The sequence below is a fragment of the Bos grunniens genome, chromosome 27 (genome assembly GCF_055505025.1).
Source record: "Bos grunniens cultivar Pamir isolate PY7600 chromosome 27, Bosgru_T2T1.0, whole genome shotgun sequence".
Lineage (NCBI taxonomy): Eukaryota > Metazoa > Chordata > Mammalia > Artiodactyla > Bovidae > Bos > Bos grunniens.
Window position 1 is genome coordinate 17526226 of NC_141191.1, and position 18875 is coordinate 17545100.

Below are 18875 nucleotides of genomic sequence, written 5' to 3' on the forward strand. Positions count from 1 at the left end.
ATTCTCCTGTGAAGCCATCTTCACAAAAGTCCTGGGCTTTTGTTTTTTGGGAGATTTTTGATCACAGCTTCAATTTCAGAGCTTGTAATTGGGTTGTTCATAATTTCTATTTCTTCCTGGTTCAGTCTTAGAACATTGAACTTTTCTAAGAATCTGTCCATTTCTTCCAGGTTATCCATTTTATTGCCATATAGTTGTTCATAATAGTCTCTTATAATCCTTTGTATTTCTGCATTGTCTGTTGTAACCTCTCCTTTTTCATTTCTAATTCTGTCGATTCGATTCTTCTCTCTTTTTTTCTTGCTGAGTCTGGCTAAAATTTTATCAATTTTGTTTATCTTCTCAAAGAACCAGCTTTTAGTTTTATTAACTTTACTATTGTTTCTTTCATTTATTCTTTCTTTATTTCTGCTCCAATCTTTATGACTTCTTTCCTTTTGCTAATTTTGGGGGGTATTTTGTTCTTCTTTTCCAGTTGTTTTAGGTGTAAAGTTAGGTTGTCTACTTGATGTTTTTCTTGTTTCTTGAGGTAGGACTGTATTGCTATAAACTTCCCTCTTAGAACTGCTTTTGCTGCATCCCATAGGTTTTGAGTTGTATTTTCATTGTCATTTGTTTCTAGAAATTTTTTGACTTCCCTTTTGATTTCTTCAGGGAGCTATTGGTTATGTAGAAACGTGTTGTTTAAACTCCACGTGTTTGTGTTTCTCATAGTTTTTTTTCTTATAACAGATATCTAGTCTCATAGCATTGTGGTTAGAGAAGAATTCTTGATACGATTTCAATTTTCTTAAATTTACTGAGGTTTGATTTGTGACCCACAGTGTGGTCTATCCTGGAGAACAACAGTCCATGTGCACTTGAGAAGAAGGTATATTCTTCTGCATTTGGATGGAATGTTCAGAAGGTATCATTGAAATCCATCTCATCCTAATGTATCACTTAAGACTTGTGTTTCTTTATTAATTTTCTGTTTTGATGATCTGTCCATTGGTGTGAGTGGGGTGTTAAAGTCTCCTACTATTATTGTGTTACTGTCAATTTCTCCTTTTATGTGTGTTAGTGTTTGTCTTATGTATTGAGGTGCTCCTATGTTGGGTGCATAGATATTTACAATTGTTATGTCTTCCTCTTGGATTGATCCCTTGATCATTATGTAGTGTCCTTCCTTATTTCTTGTAATAATCTTTATTTTAAGGTCTATTTTGTCTGATATGAGGATTGCTACTCCAGCTTTCTTTTGCTTCCCATTTGTATGGAATATACTTTCCCATCCTCTCATTTTCAGTCTATATGTGTCTTTAAGTCTGAAGTGGGTTTCTTATAGATAGCATATATATGGGTCTCATTTTTGTATCCATTCAACCAGCTTGTGTCTTTTGGTTGGAGCATTTAATCCATTTATATTTAAAGTAATTATTGATATATATGTTCCTATTGCCATTTTCTTAATTGGGGTTGATTTTTATAGATCTTTTTTCTTCTCTACATCCTGTCATCCCTCAGGGCTTCACACATCTAAGGACACATTTGCTTGTCATAAAGAAGAAATGAAATTTACATGTTTTAAATCATTATTTTATAAACTGACATGCCTTGTATGAATGATCACACTACATCCGAAGAATGGCAGTGGAAACAGAGCAGATGTTACTTCTCTCATCAAAAAAAACAGTTGTAAGCTTTCTTTCGGAATTTTTTTTTAACCCCAGATTTAAGTCATGTTCAACATCTTCACCTCTAAATAGCATTTTCTTATTCATTCCCAAATTTTGAGTGGTTTTATTGTTTATATGTCTTCTGCCAGAGATGGATTCTTTAACTATTAATTCATATAATATGCATTTTTATGAACAAATGCTTTGGCCATTGTATATAGTGCATCTAAATGGCATAGTGTAATTTAATGCCAGTATCTTGAATTAGTCTATTGGAGGATAAAGTTTCTTAAGTTAGGCATGTGACATGGACCATAACAGAGCTGGAAGTCTTGCTCCTATTTAAACCTCCTCATGTGCTTACTATTAGCTTTCCCTAACCATGTGCCCATCTGATGAACAAGTTCCTAAAAAAAAAAGTGAAAAATTCCAACACAGTTTGTGTTATGAAAACACCAACATTAAAAGACCACAGAATAGGGAATTCCCTGGAAGTCCAGTGGTTAAGACTCCATCTCCATGCTTCCACTGTGGAGGGTGGAAGGTTGGATCCTTGGTTGAGGAACTAAGATCCCACATGACCCTCATTGTGGCCAAATAAATAGATAAAATGTTAACCTCTTGAAAAAGAAAAAAAAAAAAAAAGGGCCACAGGATAAAAATGTGCTCAGAGTCTTTAAGCTCTGAGTATTGAGAAATGGAGATTTTTACTATAGGAGTCTTTGTACACAGTTATAGTCTTTAACCACAAACTATCCTTGATATAGCTGGATAAATAAATGTTATCAAATTCTCTAAGTGTTAATTACTCCCCAACACTTTATTTTTACTTCATTCTTGACATGAAAATTCTAGAAACAAAGATCCTTAATTTCGTTTTGTTTTTCCTATCCTTTTGAACTCATTGTTCTCAAACATATTTAGTGTAATTTAAAACTCAATGTTTCTCAATGAAACTCAAATGAAAATAAAATTACGCCCACATCCCAATTAATTCTAAAGGAACCATTTAATTAGAGTTGATTGCTAAATTGGGAACTAGGTCTTATTTGTAACACATCACAGTGCAATATTTGTCTTTTAAAGTATTATTTATGTATTTAAAGTCAACTTAAATCATATGATGAATGCTTATACTTACTTGGATGTCTGAGCCTTAAAATCGTAAACAGCTTTTGCAGGCAGTTTCTGAAAAGGAAAGAAATGGTTGATGCTAACTTAAAATTTTGGATTTCCTATTAAAAAATCAGTTTCATATGAATTAAAGAGAAATGAAACTTGAAGGATTTATTAAACACATACAATGTAAATGATATATGCAATTTATAAGCAAATCAATTGGTTCTTTTTAGATAGTTAAACTATAACAGATGACCTATTCACCATAATTGTTGAATATCACATTTCATCTTAGGGACTAAGGTAAATGTCTGCCATGAAAGGGGAATAAAATGCCTGCAGAGGATTTGGTCCTACGTATAATTTTGGCTTTTCCTGGGATAACCATGGAAGGTCAATTGTTCTGTGTCCTAAGTATTGACACAGCTTCTGAACCATAATTAAAGGACTGGAAAAAGTCACAAAGGAAGTCATTACTCCTTTTACCAAACACTTGTTAACATAGTAGCAAAGAAATATAGCCTAGTTATCATGGAGAGGCTAGTTAGTGGCCAAAAGCATGGGCTTGGTCATTTTGTATTGCCTGGGGAGTTCAGGAACTGTTCAGCACCCAGTAAACCAGCCGCTTATCTTTGAGTCCTGACCAGATTCGACACGAGCCCACACTCATGCTCTGGGGCCCACAGATCTGCCTGGGGCACCTGTAGCTCTTCCTCTCTGATGCCAATCATCCTCTCACCACTCTTTCCCTGAGACTCTGGTGGACTTTGGGCATCCTGGATCATTCCTGACTTTGGATCCTGGATCCATAGGCACTGGATTGTGTTAGACACTGGTAGAGAACTTTCTGGAGTGGCTGACATTCCAGGACCAGCCTTCTGTTTCTATCAAACCTTCATGGCTCCAAGATAGTACAAGCCAGACCGTCAGCCCTGGCTCAGGACCACGGACAAGAGCCAGCAGGCTGGGGGTTCCCAGGAACAGCAGGTTTTTTTTTCAGGGATCCTCCCCAACAAAAGCAGGGCAGCAAAAATTATTTCCATGGAATTTGTATTGATTTGCAGCACACCTGATAGGACCGTCCCCTTCATCGCTGGGCCAGAAATCTTGATAGGGAAAGCTTTCTTCCTCCAAGGGGTGGCCCAGCTCAAGACTGTTTCAGACAAAGCTATTAATTTATAGGTCAGGTCAAGACTCAGAAAGTCACTCTCAAAAATGGACTACAACTGGGGGAGACGTGCTGCTCAGGTTAGAATGCCATGGCTTCAAATCCTTTGCTTGGGCTCCAGGGAAAACTAATTTCTAGTTTCTCCATCAACACTTTAATGTTTTTAATCAGGGCTCTTTACTGGTTTTAGACATAACTCTGGCTGGCAAATGCTTTCTCAAGTATATTGTTGAAAAAGACTCAGATGCCACTAAGCAGACTACCTCTTTTTCTGGAGTTCCTCTTCTTTCCCTGGGTGTGGTTCTTCCAAGATCAGTCAGTGTGGCCGAGTAACTCCTAGGGGACTCATGGTCTGTTGGAAAAGACAGGGCCAGAGTGAGTATCCACGTAATCAAAAGCATTTTTCCTGGTGGCAACTATATTCCCCTTCAAACGTGGAGAGATACCACAATGGAAAACACAGGCCTAAAACTCATAGGGAATTACAAAGATGTGATGTAAGACACAAAACAGAGCACTTTTAGAGGAAAAGTATCTAAGATTTCAGAAGTATTATAAATATAAAGGTTTAATTGTTACACTGCTGATATAATTTATGCTGCAGCATAGGTAATTCAAAGTTACAGGGATTTTTCATCTCAAAGATTTAATACTTGCTGTTCTTTTTGCCACCAGTTTATAATTACTATGATAGAGTCTATAGAAGATGAAGACGGGAGCAACCATTTATAAAAACTGGAGCATGTTATGGAACAATTTAAGGATGTAGTAATGAAAAAAAATATGATGATGGCAGAACTACATCGTGACCGTTCTCTTCTCTCTTTCTCTCTGTGTTTAATGACCTATTGAATCTGAAGATGACATCTTAAGGTTTAAGGCTTAATAGGCCATCATCTATTTGCTTCCTTTGTGTTCAACTATCTTATTAGAAAGTGAATATTTATCCCAAGAAACCAAAGGATAAAAATTTTCTAAACAGAAAGTGTTGTATTGGTGGCCAATGACTTATGAACTGTTGCATTGTTTTCGTTTGCCTTAAAACAAAATATACACAGTTAATTGCATTATAAAGATGCAAGTATCTATCTTATGCTTTTATATGTGGAAATGTAAATGATATTGAATAACTGGAAAAGGTAGCTAATTTATGAAAACATTGCGTTATGACATGGCTCAATCAGTGAAAATTTCAAGTTGTTGACTTTGATTTTAAAAATGTAAATTTACTGTTTTTGAAGCATGTCATATGGTGTAAATGAAAACAAACCTAAATCCTAATAAGATAAGAAAATTTGTGCAATAGTTACTAACAGTTGGGTTATATATTCTGCACTCAAATTCTGAATTACATCAATGTGAATTTTGTTTCTGCTACCTACTCATTGTGTGAATTTGGTCAGATTTCTTGTCCTCTTTGTGTATTAATTTCCTCATCTGTAAAACAGGGCTTACAATAATATCTATCATCTAGGTTTATGCTGTGTTATGTAGAAAATGTGTATAAAGCACTTTGGAATGTCTGGTGCATAAAAAATTCTGTGAACAATCCAAGTTTAAGCCTGGAAAATTCATTCCAGCTTCTTAAAATTTACACAGTAAACAAAGGCACTTTAAGCATTACTGAAAAGGATTGAATAAAAATATCAAAACATCCTGTGTTTTCCAGTAATGTATACCTGAAAAAATGTCCTCTGTATTTGTCCTTGTGTTCCACTTTAAGGAATCAATGAAAATGAAGTTGAGAGTCACTTTTATCCTAAATAACCTAATTCAAATGTCAGTACAGGATTGTTTTAGCAGAAATAGAAAATAAATTAAATAATGGAGAGGAAGAGAAAATGAATACATGACTGATGGAAATATGACTTTTACATATACAGCTTAAAGATATATTCACAAAAATTTTATCAGTTGTATCTTTTAAAAGAAGAAAGTTATTAAACAAGTTCTATTTATTCTCTTAATTGCCCATCAATTACTACATTACATATTTTGGTTTTGCTTCCTGAGTGTGCTAATTTTTTATCTTCTATATAGAATGTAAGCAAATTATATATTGGGCGAGTGACTAGAAAGTTAATAGAATCAAGGAAAAGATGTTAAACTAGTGATTTTGATTCATTTTACACAACGAAAAAAGAGTTAATGCAAAGTTGTCAGTTTCTTAAGGATACTGATATTCAATTATGGTTTGTCTTGAAATTCTTATAAACTGGTAAAATAAGTTTAATTTGTCATTTCTATGTAACAGTTGTCTCAAGCCCAACATCAAGCTGCAAAACTGTTTATCCCTTTTGATTCTGAATGAGTAAATTTTTGTGATCACTTTAAGCCACACATCAAGTCCAAATATCCCATGAACAAATGAGAACTATTCGGTAAGATGTTTGTACAACAAGCATTTGCTTCCCAACACATAATGAACCCAGGTAGTCACCACTCAAGAATGATGAGATGTAGGGATGAAGCATGAGAGAACTGGAGGGTGTGTATGTGAACCACAAGGGAAAGGAAAGGAAAGTCGGTCCACCTTGGAGATGCAGTGCGCTGGCGTGGTCTTGGTGGTGGTAGCTGTTGTTGGTGTCGTCTGGGAAGGAGGCACTGTGAGGCATTCTCCCACAATCGTTCTGGTACAACGGACAATGAATAGCACCTTCTTGAGGCAGTGGGTGAAAAGGCTGGTGCGTGGGGCTCCTTTTTAGGGCTTTGAGCGATGAATTCCTTTCAGGAATATCTGGCAGCAGTTCACTGATAAGACGGTGCAATATACTGTTGTCTGGCAAACTTCCCCTTCTCTTTTCAGCCTTAATTTGGTCGCAAATGTCTTTAAGGGCAGAGTCCAGAGCCTCAAACACAGACGTCTTACATTTCGCCTTTTCCATCTGTTTTTTGGGAGTTGAACTTTTTTTCCTCCGGAAAGGCACGGGACTGACTAGAAACGCCAGTTTAGAAAGGCCAGGGTCCATTTCTTGTCTTCTGGGCTCATCAGCGTTTTCGTGTTTAGCTCTTTCGTGTTTTAACATCGTGGTAAATCGAGTGTAGGAGGCAGGGCATCTGCCTTTGCAGGAGCTGATGAGGTGCCGGTGATGCTGGTGGTGATGGTGGTGGTGGTGGTGGCTGGATCCATAAAAACTTTCAGAGGATGTGAAAGAAAAGTGATCAAAATCACTCTCGCTGCAAAAGGATGATCCTTCAATGTGAATGTAATCACTGTGGTCAGACACAACTCCGTCCTGGTCGCTATCAGAAAACTCCACGTGGGTTCTCGGTTGGTCGTCACTGGTGACTTCAATGTGGATGGGCACCAGGGCTTTAGACTTGTAGCTTCGCGGTATCTGAGAAGGGTGTCTACCTTGATTCTCTTCCTCCAGCAAAGACTCAATGGAAAACCGCCTTTGGGGACACAAACCATTCTGTTGCGGCTCTAGGGTTACAGGAGATAACATTTCATCTCCCAAATTTGGCATGGACTTTGACTTCTGAATCAACTTTTCAAATTCAGAAATGCGGGTGGGAACCATGTCCCTGGGCACCTCCTCCGTGGAGGACTGGCTCCATCCATGGAGCAGCCCTTTGTGTTGCTGTTCCTTCTCATACTGCATTATTCTCGACTTGACGGAGCAGATGACTTCAGAGTTCATCAGATCCTTGCGGTTGATGCGGTGCATTTTCTTGTACATCTTTAGGAAGCCCGGGGCGTCGTGGGCCGACCTGTGTCGGAGCCTTGATCTGCCGTTACTGCGGCCCTCCTGGATGTAGGGGGAAGCCCACGTCACGGGGCAGCTCTCCTTGGGGTCCTCCTCGCATAACAGAGAACCCATACTTTCCGACTTGGTTTTCGGGTCAGGCAAGCTGTCACAGTCATCATTTAAAAGGTCGTCGCAACTACGGGATTTGATTTTGGGGGAGACGGTTTCTTCAGTGCTGCTCCAGACCTCTGCATTTTGCCGGGCCATCTGCCAGCCGTTTTTGAAAGTAATGGCTCTCTGCGAGTCTTGTGGGACATCTAGATGCTGTCTGTAAGTGTTACAGTAATCTAACTCGTGGGAGGGGTGGCCATTGAGCCCTGAGAAACTGCAAAGGGATGGACACGTTTGGCTATCGTCCCCACCTTTTAGTCCAAGGCAGCGTGGTGGAAAAGAGACGTTGGAGAAGTTAAAAGGCTCGTAAAGAGGACAGCATGTCAGTTAGCATCAGATAGCACAGCAAAGAGAAAGCAGTTAGTGGGGTTCAACCCAGACACTGAATGTCATACGTGTAGCTTCAACTTAGAGAAAAAAGTCTAATTCTAAAGCAATAAGCATAGCTTTGCAGACAATAGTTAACCAAACCATATATGAAAAGTAACTGGTATTGCTAAATATATTTATTTCCATTGCATACTTCATCCATCTTTATGCAAATATGGTATGTCAAAAATCTAATAGTACCTCGTAAGCCAATAGCATGACCTGGTAGTGGTTTAAAGGTTTTGTAATTAATACCAAAAATATTATAGATTTAATCATCTTAATAGGATCAGAATTTGAGTCTTATTTGATTTATAATAATACGGACATAAAGAATAACTTACACATTTACGTTTAATTGATACTCCAATAATGATATCAAAGAATTTTTCATGGGCATTATATAGAAAAAGCCATAAGACAGAATATTTTCCAGAATTTCAAAATTAAGTTCAGTTGCTGTGAACTACTACTGCTAATATTTTTCTAAGAAATAAACCAACTAGCACCTTTTTAAACAAATGAATTTACCTCTTTGATTTCTCTACCTTCTACCTCTTATTAGGCAGGTTCCCATAAGGATAACTGGATATATTATAAAACTTTGATCAGAGGTGAATGCATTTGCTTTTTTCCAGGAAAGGTCTTTTTAAAAAATCATTTGCAATATAATAATGTAGAGCTAACCCTGATGGAAATAGTACTTATGGAAATAGTCTTTTCTTTTGTGTTGCTGAGCTAATTAATGAATGACAGACAACATTAAATCTAACGGGACATGTTCTTAAAAATAAGCCTAGTGGAAGAAAATATCTCTGTTGACAGCTCCTGCCTTCCCCAAATTCTTCAAAAGTACATAAACACATTAAGTAGCTAAGTAGTATTTGGGAAGGGAAGTTAACAGCCCCCAGGATAAAAGCAAAGATCTAAAGTAATCAGAAAGAATCCTTTTAACTTTTTGGAGGGATCCAAGCATAGTAAGTCAATGGCATTTCATGACCTATTGGTTTCTTTAGGATATTTGTTTGTATAAATCAGTAGAATCTGGTAAGAGTGCTTCTGATAATTTGAGGAATGGTATATTGAAAGGGACTTCCTCCCTCTGAATGCTGGAATCTGGATCTTCCAGCAAGTACAGCTTTACTAGGTCATGGACAAGAGCTAGCACCTCCTGCCTATCCAGAGCGCAGTCATCAGAACCAAAAATCCTTTCTCACAAACCAGCTAACTCCTAGCTTTACTTTTATGTGGCAGCACTTTCAGTGCCTGCCTTTGGTATGTGTAGCTGAATCTCTGCTACTGTATGGAAACTTCATTTACAGCTCACTTTCTTCCACACTTCAAATTGCTTCTCTCTTCTGTTTCAACCCCAGAGGGCTGGAAAAGACCTTGGGTCCCAAAATCGTAGGTACCTATGGATGCTGGTTCAATCCTAGGTTTCTGTTTTGGGACTATTCTTGTTACAGCTGCAGTAATATGTAACTAAACAGAGATTTGAAGTAGTGACTGCTCCCTTTCAACACAACTCACTAAACTTCCAGAGAGGAGACAGGCCATATAGAAAAATGGCTTGTTGATAAACAAACTCCACAATAATGGACTGTTGTGAATTGAACACCATGTTACATACAGAACATGGATATTCTACTGTATGTATGAATACTGACTAAAATATAAACCAAGTGATTAAAGAAACAACTTTCATAGGTTAGACAAACTTTTGTCTAGAATTAAATAATTTAAAAAAAAACCAACCCAATTTATGTTTTAGGCAACAATGCTCTCTGTTGCTACTACTAATTTCTATTCTATAACTCTGATTAATTTTACTAGCTGTAGTAACATTAGAAAATTTTGACAGTATGCAAATGTTTGTAAATGTAATCTTTTAATAGCCTGACCATACATTTTTTGATACTTTAAATTTGTTCCAAATAACATACATGATATATTTGGAGACAAGAAAAGTATTAACAGATGAGAGTCAGAGTCCTTTAAGCCATTCAGAAGGTTCATCATCCTGACTTAGTCTGTGTATAGGAAAGCTATTGTTTTGAAACTATATTTTATTAAAATACTAACCCATCTCTGGGTGGTCATCATTGGACCAGCTCTCCCAAGGTTAAAACTTGAACTAGTAAATTATTTACACGCCATTTATTGCCACTCACCTTTTGCTCTTGACGGAGAAGAAGGAGAAGAACTAATGAAGGATTTTGTCAGGGTGGTGCTTGATCCTGGGAGGTCTGCTCGGCCTGGGCTAGTGCTCCTTGCACTCGGGTCCCCCAGGCCCCTGGGCTGTCCTACCGCAGGCTCGCTCCTCCGCCTTTTCCTAAAGTCGCTGGCCATGCTTGCAGAACTGCAAGAAGGAATTGGCGTCAGTTTGGCTGGTGTTGCAGGGATTCAAATGTGAACCAGAAAGATAGTGGAAGGTGCTAGAGGTGGCCACAGAATGACTCTCACCCTTCATCCCCCAAACTGCATTTTTTGGAATTCATTCCTTAATATAAAAAACTATTTATTTACAGTCACCTCTTTGAAAATTAACAGGCTCATCTGCAAAGAGTGACAGATTCATTTCTTCCTTTACTATTTGGATATCTTTTCTTTTTCCTTTTTTGTTTTGTTTGATTGCTGTGGTTAGGACTTCCTAGACTTTATTTTTCAGAACAGTTTCATGTTTATAGAAAAATTGATTGGAAAGTACAGAGAGTTCCCATGTACTCCCTTTCTCTTGCACACGGTTTCGCCTGTTATTATCATCTTTGTTAGTGTGGTACGTTTCTTGCAGTTGATGAATCATATCAGTATATTATTATTCAATGTAATTAAAGCCCATAGTTTATATTAGGGTCCATGTTTTCTGTTGAACATCCTATGGGTTTGACGAATGTATGACGACATACACACATACATACATCCCTCATATAAAGTATCATATATTGTATCATATAAAGTAGTGTCATTACCATAAAAATCCCCTGGGCTCACCCCCTTCATCCCTGCCTCCCGATGACACCTGGTGGCCACTGATCTTTTTATTGTTTCTAGTTTCCCCTTTCCCAGAATGTCATGTAGTTGGAATCAAGAGTATACAATGTTTTCAGATTAGCTTCTTTCGTTTAGCAGTGTGCTCTTAAGTACCTCCATGTCCTTTCATTGCTGGATAGCTCATTTCTTCATATCATTGAATAATATTCCATTATATGGATGTGCCATTGTTTATCCATTCTCCTATTGAAGGACACCTTGGTCGCTTCCGCATTTTGCCAATTATGAATAAAGCTACTGTAAAATCCATGTACAGGTTTTTGTATGAACATAAGTTTATAATCACCATTTAAAGTAAAAATTCTCCTATTAGAGTAGTATTTTGTTACTGACAATTCAGTGCCATGATTTGTACCATACATTTTTTCTCTATATAGAGGAGTTGCACCAACATGAATATATCCAGAGGAGGGATGCCGAAATGGAAGAGATGACTGGAAAGAAGGAGGAAATCTGATAAGACCAATTTCTCTTACTTCAAGCTTTCCATAAGGTTTTTCCTAATCATCTTAGCTTTAAAAATCTTACACTGCAATTCCAACATTTAATTAATGAATAACCAATAATCTGGTCATCAAATAAACTATTTAGAGTCCTTTCACTTAGTTGTATTAAAAGATGCTGATAGCCTGTAAGGGCAGATTTTTTTTTTTTATCATGGTTCTGAGTACAGCATTGTTTAAGACAAACATTAATGAACGAATATGTACATCACATAGCATGCTGTCTGTCAAATCATTAGATACAATTCCACCACCACCAGCAGCAACAGTATAACAGGTCCTATGACCAAAGTATGCTATTTACTGACATTATTGTCTTATACAGCATGCATGCACAGTAACCTATGAGGTATTTCAGTGTTTTACAAATAAATGGAACCTACAGACTATGCATGTATAGAGGTGGAGCCAGACCTTGGAATTTGTCTGCATTCTTCCAAAGAGGATGCCCATCTTCTATTATTATCCTGTCAGGGTCCGTGTGTCTTTATTGAAGTTAGATTAGAACTCTAAAATTCAAATATTCTAGGTACATACATAATTGCACAAGATGTAAAAGGAGGGGTTTGGTGAGCTCTTTTCTTAGTGACCTTAATGCTGTTAAATGGCATGCATGATAATGTACAAAGGATCCAGTTTACCACGTTTTTCATTTATGTTGATAGAAACTTGCAGAAGGGCAAATTATTGTTGAATATTTGTTGCTGATGATATGATATGGCTGGGAGTCTGCATTTTTCAGTATTGTCACTGAATTGTGTCTGAAGTTCTGTAGTACTTTAAGGTAAGGGTGATATTGAAGGCCTACAAACAGAACTTGCCTTGGTAGTCTCTTAGCACAGTTAGGACCTACAGGTAATTTGGGTTCAGTTATACTTTGAACTGTGGTGTTGGAGAAGACTCTTGAGAGTCCCTTGGACTGCAAGGAGATCCAGCCAGTCCATTCTGAAGGAGATCAGCCCTGGGATTTCTTTGGAAGGAATGATGCTAAAGCTGAAACTCCAGTACTTTGGCCACCTCATGTGAAGAGTTGACTCATTGGAAAAGACTCTGATGCTGGGAGGGATTGGGGGCAGGAGGAGAAGGGGACGACAGAGGATGGAATGGCTGGATGGCATCACCGGACTCGATGGACGTGAGTTTGAGTGAACTCCGGGAGATGGTGATGGACAGGGAGGCCTGGTGTGCTGCGATTCATGGGGTCGCAAAGAGTCGGACACGACTGAGTGACTGAACTGAACTGATACTTTGTCCCTTGCTGACTGTGTAAACCTGGCATGCTATGAAGCCTAAGTTTCCATTTACTAGAGATAAAATGTAGATAATAGTACTTAATTCATAATTAAGGCTTGAGTATATTTTATGTACTTAGAATGCCTGGTATATGGTAAGTTCTCATTTATCAGTTGTAACAGTATTTCTAGGCCTTCCCTGGTGGCTCAGTGGTAAAGAACATGCCTGACAATGCAGTAGACACAGGAGATGTGGGTTCGATCTTTGGGTTGGAAAGATCCCCTGGAGAAGGAAATGGCAACTTGCTCCAGTATTCTTGCCTGGGAAATCCCATGGACAAAGGATCCTGGTAGGCTACAGTCCATGGAGTTGCACACAACGACTCCATGGTATTTTGAAATGTGTGGTCAGAGTATAATGAACAAATATATGCAGAACATAATTTATAAAATTGTTTATCATTTACTACAGTTTTAAAAAATGTATCCTCATCATATCATCTAACAGTATGGAAAATTAGATGTTTATAATCCTTATCTAAGGAGAAGACAACTGAGTATGGAGGAGACAGGAAAGGCAAGAGTTTCTCGGCCTGTAAAGTGACCTAGAATTATTTCACTTAAACTTTATACATTCTTGAATATTTCCTCATATAAAATGATGCAGAAACAAGTTAAAACAATTTCATGAATTATGGTGCTTAAAGGATAAAAAATTTATCATTACTATTTCACTGAAAAAGAAACTACTGGCATAAAATATTTTGGTTGCATAATGTAAGGAGATTTAAAAAATTTTTCATTTGGAGAATAACTGCTCTACAATGTTATGTTGGTTTCTGCTGTACAACAATGTGAATCAGCTCCAAGTACACACATATGTCCTCCCTTTTGAGCCTCCCTCCCCACCTCACCGCCTGTAAAGAGATTCTTACCTAGTGGGTCTTTCCAGGCTTCTGTCTATAGAGGATTGATACAATGAGGCCTGTTAAGACAGAAGGGTAGTTAACATGAAAATTTTTACCTTGGCAAAATTTTGTGTATCCCTGGACATTAAGTTAGGTATTCTAAAAAGAATATTGTCAAAATTGACATTAAAAATACCAATTATGGGCATTAAATTGTTTTCCCAAAAAGAAGTCATGAAGCCTAATTTCTACTTTCCTCTTATCTACTTTTTCATCTGATATACAATTTGAGGGGAGTTGGTTCCAGGAGCTCCCCAAGGATACCAAAAATCTGAAGATCTCAAGTCCCTTATGTTCAATGGTGTACTATTTGCATATAACTTACCCACATATTTTGTATACTTTAAATCATCTCTAGATTACTTATAATACCTAATGCAATGTAAATGCTATAGAAATAGCTGCTAGCATGGCAAATTCAAGTTTCGCTTTTTGGATATTTCTGGATTTTTTTTTTTGTGTGTGGGGAAAATATATTTGTCCCTAAGTTGGTTGAATCCATGAATGTGGAACCTACAGATATGGAGGGCCAACTGTACTTTTCTCTGTGTAACTAAAAATATTCATAAATCAAACATTGCCTAGGGTGAGAAAAAGAAAAATTACCCCTTCATGTAGAAACAGACTATAAATAGAAATTTCTCACATAAAGAAATGGTTTGATGTTTAAAGAAGTATTTGTAGCCATCATTCAATCCTTATAAAGCATAAATCTTTATACGTTTTTGTCATATTGCCAGGTGTAATTTTTATGTAGACATAAAATTTAAGCAGGACTTCTTTCGTCTGTCAACATAAACATGACTTTTTAAATAAAAAAACCACAGAATTCGGTTTGAAATTAAACTACCTGGTCCTTGAATCAGGTACAGATTTGTATCTTTGCAATTATTTACATTCAGGGTTAGGTTAAAATAGAATATTTAATGAATCAAAGTATAAACTTTTCTTTAAAAGTGGACTTTTAATCTTTTAGTCAGAAAAGCAGCTTTCAGTTGTCCATGGATATAGAACAAAGAAAAATAGATACTATAAATTTGATAAATAATTCCAAATGCTTATTGTACACACCATTTTCATACTCCTTCATTCTGAACAATACAATGAAATATATATTAACAATTTTTTGTTAGACATGGATTTGAGAGGCAAGTAGTTGTGGTATGATGTATGATGTCTAGGATGTCTAGGAAAATGCATACCAAGTACGTGTGTATATATATACTCACAAGCCCCATTACACACAACTTTAAAATATCTTCTATTAACTATTATTTTCATTTATACTGAATGAGAATGGAATTGCCCCCAAACAAACAAAGCATCCCTATGCAAGAGAATACTACTCCCTCTTTTTAGATGGAGAAAAAGCATATATAAAATACTTAGATTCTGAGGTTCTCAACAAATAAAAAGATAGAAAAAAAAATTGGTCTGCTAACCGGGTAAGTTTAATGACTGTTTTAACTTGCTACTGTAAATTGGATATTGGCAGGGTGGAAAGATAAATACAAATAAGAAGGATGGAAAACAAGTAAATAAATAAAACCAGATAATTATATTCTGATTTATAAATATTAGTTTTTCATGTTTGCAGAAGAGCAGCACCAAAGAGCCTCAGAACATCTGTGTGGTTCACAGCTTTCATGGGACACCCAACCACAGTGCCCAGTTGGTCAAAAAAAGTGTCCATGTGTGGACACTCTTAGAATACCCTTAAAGTGATCAGAAACTTTGAATCACTAGCTTGAGATGAGCCTAAACAGTATTGTAATATGAAATAAAATATAGTGTAAGAAGCAAAGACTCCATGCTGTTAAATTGTGTTTTAGACTTATGCTAAGAAGCTAAAATTATTCCTCCATGTGCTGGTTTCCACAAGGTAAAATAAACTGAAACCAGTATTGTGATGTATGCTCAAAGGAAATGGTTCAGTATTAAATTATAAGGAAGCAATAAGAAGTTTAGATAGATGACTAAGAGAAAACTTTGTATATGATTGGTACTCATTCTGAAATGGAAATTGTCTTCAGAGAGGAGGTACCTGTTTTATCTATTATAATGTACTGAGTATTTACATTTTACCATTATTTTAATACACCCAAATGAAGGGCATTTAATAAAGTACAGACATTGAGTCTAAGTAATCATGTGGTTAAACTTTGCTTAAAAATCCTTACTTGTTTCTTATTAATGTCAGTTTCTCACTTATACTTATGGATTAAAAATGTGTTATTCGTGGCATATACTAGGCACTGAATAAAAAATGGTAGCTAGGTTGATGTTCAATCAATTACAAATTTTACCAGAAATGTTTTACATGAGGTTATTAGAGACAGAATTCAGTACCTTATCAGAGTATTTTTTAACACTGAAAAACCATGATGTGAAATTAATAATATAGTTAATACACTATCAGAACAAATAACACCCTCTTCTCAGTCCCAAAGAGAAGATGAAAATCAGTTTAAATATCCAAGTGCGTCTATATGTGATATTTTCATCACTATCATTAACATTACAGAATGCATAAATTAATTTTCTACTATTTTTACACCAAGTATTATTATGTAATATTAATTATAGAAATGTATTTTATAGAAATCTATAATTATTAAGGAATAGTATAACTTGTATAATAGTATAAACAAATAAAACAAATAATTTGTATCTAAAAGGTTTTAGTTCTTAGTACATCTCTTGGAAGTGCTAAGAAGTATGGTATAAAGGAAGTTTAGGAGATGTTTTCTATCTTTAATTTGCCATCATATTATCATCTAGTTTTGAATGTATTTCTTAAAATAGTTGGACTCTACCTTTCTTGACTGAAAAATGAGTGGGTTAGACATGGTGATCTCTGAATTCCATCTCAGTTCTCAATGAACTGTCTTAATAATATCCTGGAAATATTTGGCCAGGATATCTAAGAGAAATATGTGACCTTATCGAATTCTGAAGTAAATCCTTTGTTTGTATGTTGAAATGATACTCTTTCTTCAGATTCTATATAACTTTTTATTTAATATATAAATATTTATACACTTCTCTGTTTTAACATACACTCTGATGCATACCTCAGGGAGAGTCATTGGAATTGCAGATTGCTCTAAATAGTTGGGTATCTTCTCCTGCAACTGTGCCTGCAATTCCAGTTATCACCATCATGTGTCAGTAGTACATCCCACAGCATAGGTCTCCTACTAGTTTTATTTTCTAATTGAATATATTTAATTGAATTAAGACTTTTTGATGAAAATATTGTTTTTTTAATTTATTTAGGATCACAGAGAAACTACTATGTAAAAACTACTGCAAAAGCCAGTTCATTCACTTTGCTCTCATCCAGCTGCGACTATAAATTCCCATGGGAGGTTTTTTGTTTCTTATTAGCTAATGTTTAAACCACCATCACTTTTGTTTATGTCTATTAATGAGTCCTAAATCTACTTTCCAAAATAATTTCATTCTTCTTTGCAAAGAAGAAGCTTTGGGCTCTGTATAATTTCTTATACTCTTTTTGACTAATTCAAATAATACTTTACATTGCCAGGCATAATATTTTTTTATGTATCAGATTGTCATGAACATCATATACAGAGATGGAAAATACATTTCATCTCATGTGCCAGTGGTAATCTAATCTATTATAGTGGCTTCCTGGATCACAGCATTGAGAAGGATCTGTAATGTCTGCCAAGGGCGTAGTAATGTTTGCCTAGGAAGTCGTAACATGTGTGCCAATTATTTGTCAGTCCTATTCTTGATTTTATCTGATGTTAAAATCTAGAAATTGTATCTGTGAAAAAGAAAGAATTGAAATAAATTTTAGGAATATATGAGACATAACAAATCTGATTATGGGACTTCCCCAGTGGTCCAGTGGTTAAGATTACATGTTTCCACCATAGGGGATGTGATTTTGATCCCTGATTAGGGAATTTCCTTGTGCCACATAGTATGGCAACCAAAAAAAAAATCTGATCATCTAAGAGTCTAAACTGTCATTCTGTACCTCCAAGCATGATGATAAAATGGCTCTGAGGAGATTTCTGGCAGTATTTTATTCAGTATAATCAGATATAAGCAATAATGCTTTTTGATTATCACACTCAGATACCAGGATGCATTGAATAGTTCACCTGAAAGTAGCGATTGGCATGATTGTTCACCTAAAGAGCCAACAACTGTGATGTAATTAATGTCCAAGCAGTGATACTGGATACAACACAATGGTGCAAAGATAGATTTTAAAAAACAGGTTATAGATACTTTAGTGACTCGTAAAACATGGATGTTCAGAATCACAGTAACAGCTCCCAAGAAAGAAATCTGAAAAAGAAAGTAATTTGTTTTTTTACCTCATTGGAAACACGAGGAGAATGATCTTGAACATAGTCCAGAGCCTTTTTGGGAGGCTGGGTGTAGATGCACCACATAAGCAGAAGTGTAGAGATGGAATGGAGGAGAATCAATGGCAGCAAGGAATGACCATGTGGGAAAGGTGACAACAGTTAGAGCCTGGCCGACAGCATCAGATACACACAAAAGAGCGACACGAACGGAGCAAAACGGCGAGGCGGGGGCCGGGGGCCCAGGAGGAGGAGTGCAATGCTCGCAAATATTTTCAAGCACTGGGCAAAATCACGAGTGATTTGATTAGTATAAACTCATTTCATCAAACCAAAATTAGCACTCCTAGTCTCTAGCCGCAGAGGAATGCAAGGTACATTAAAGAAACACCGAAGGAGCAGGTGGATAGCATGCTGGTGAGTTTCCATGTGTAGCTGAAAATGATTGTAGAAAAATGGTGATAATTTAGGCTCAGAACAGAAATTGGTTCTATCCCCTGTGAACTGTCTATAATCAACAGTAATGACAACACATTTAAATTAAAGCTGGGAAATTTTTTTTCTCTAAAGTGAAATGCATTTATGTGAGTTTTTG

General features: G+C 36.4%; 1 protein-coding gene across 50 annotated transcripts in view; it reads right to left on the reverse strand.

Moving 5' to 3' along the window:
- The window catches only part of SORBS2 (sorbin and SH3 domain containing 2), a 217479-nt gene that overhangs the window by 38182 nt on the left and 160422 nt on the right, over positions 1-18875 (reverse strand). For 37 of the 50 annotated variants that reach the window (XM_086380099.1, XM_086380113.1, XM_086380105.1 and 34 more), the window contains 5 exons: positions 18290-18346; positions 13899-13948; positions 10349-10536; positions 4209-4297; positions 2800-2846 (listed from right to left, as the gene is read on the reverse strand). In XM_086380099.1, coding sequence (XP_086236225.1) covers positions 2800-2846; positions 4209-4297; positions 10349-10536; positions 13899-13948; positions 18290-18346 — 431 coding nt within the window. Of the gene's footprint in view, positions 1-2799; positions 2847-4208; positions 4298-6478; positions 8060-10348; positions 10537-13898; positions 13949-18289; positions 18347-18875 lie in introns of all 50 variants that reach the window. The other 13 variants (XM_086380102.1, XM_086380109.1, XM_086380101.1 and 10 more) reach the window with 3 other exon arrangements.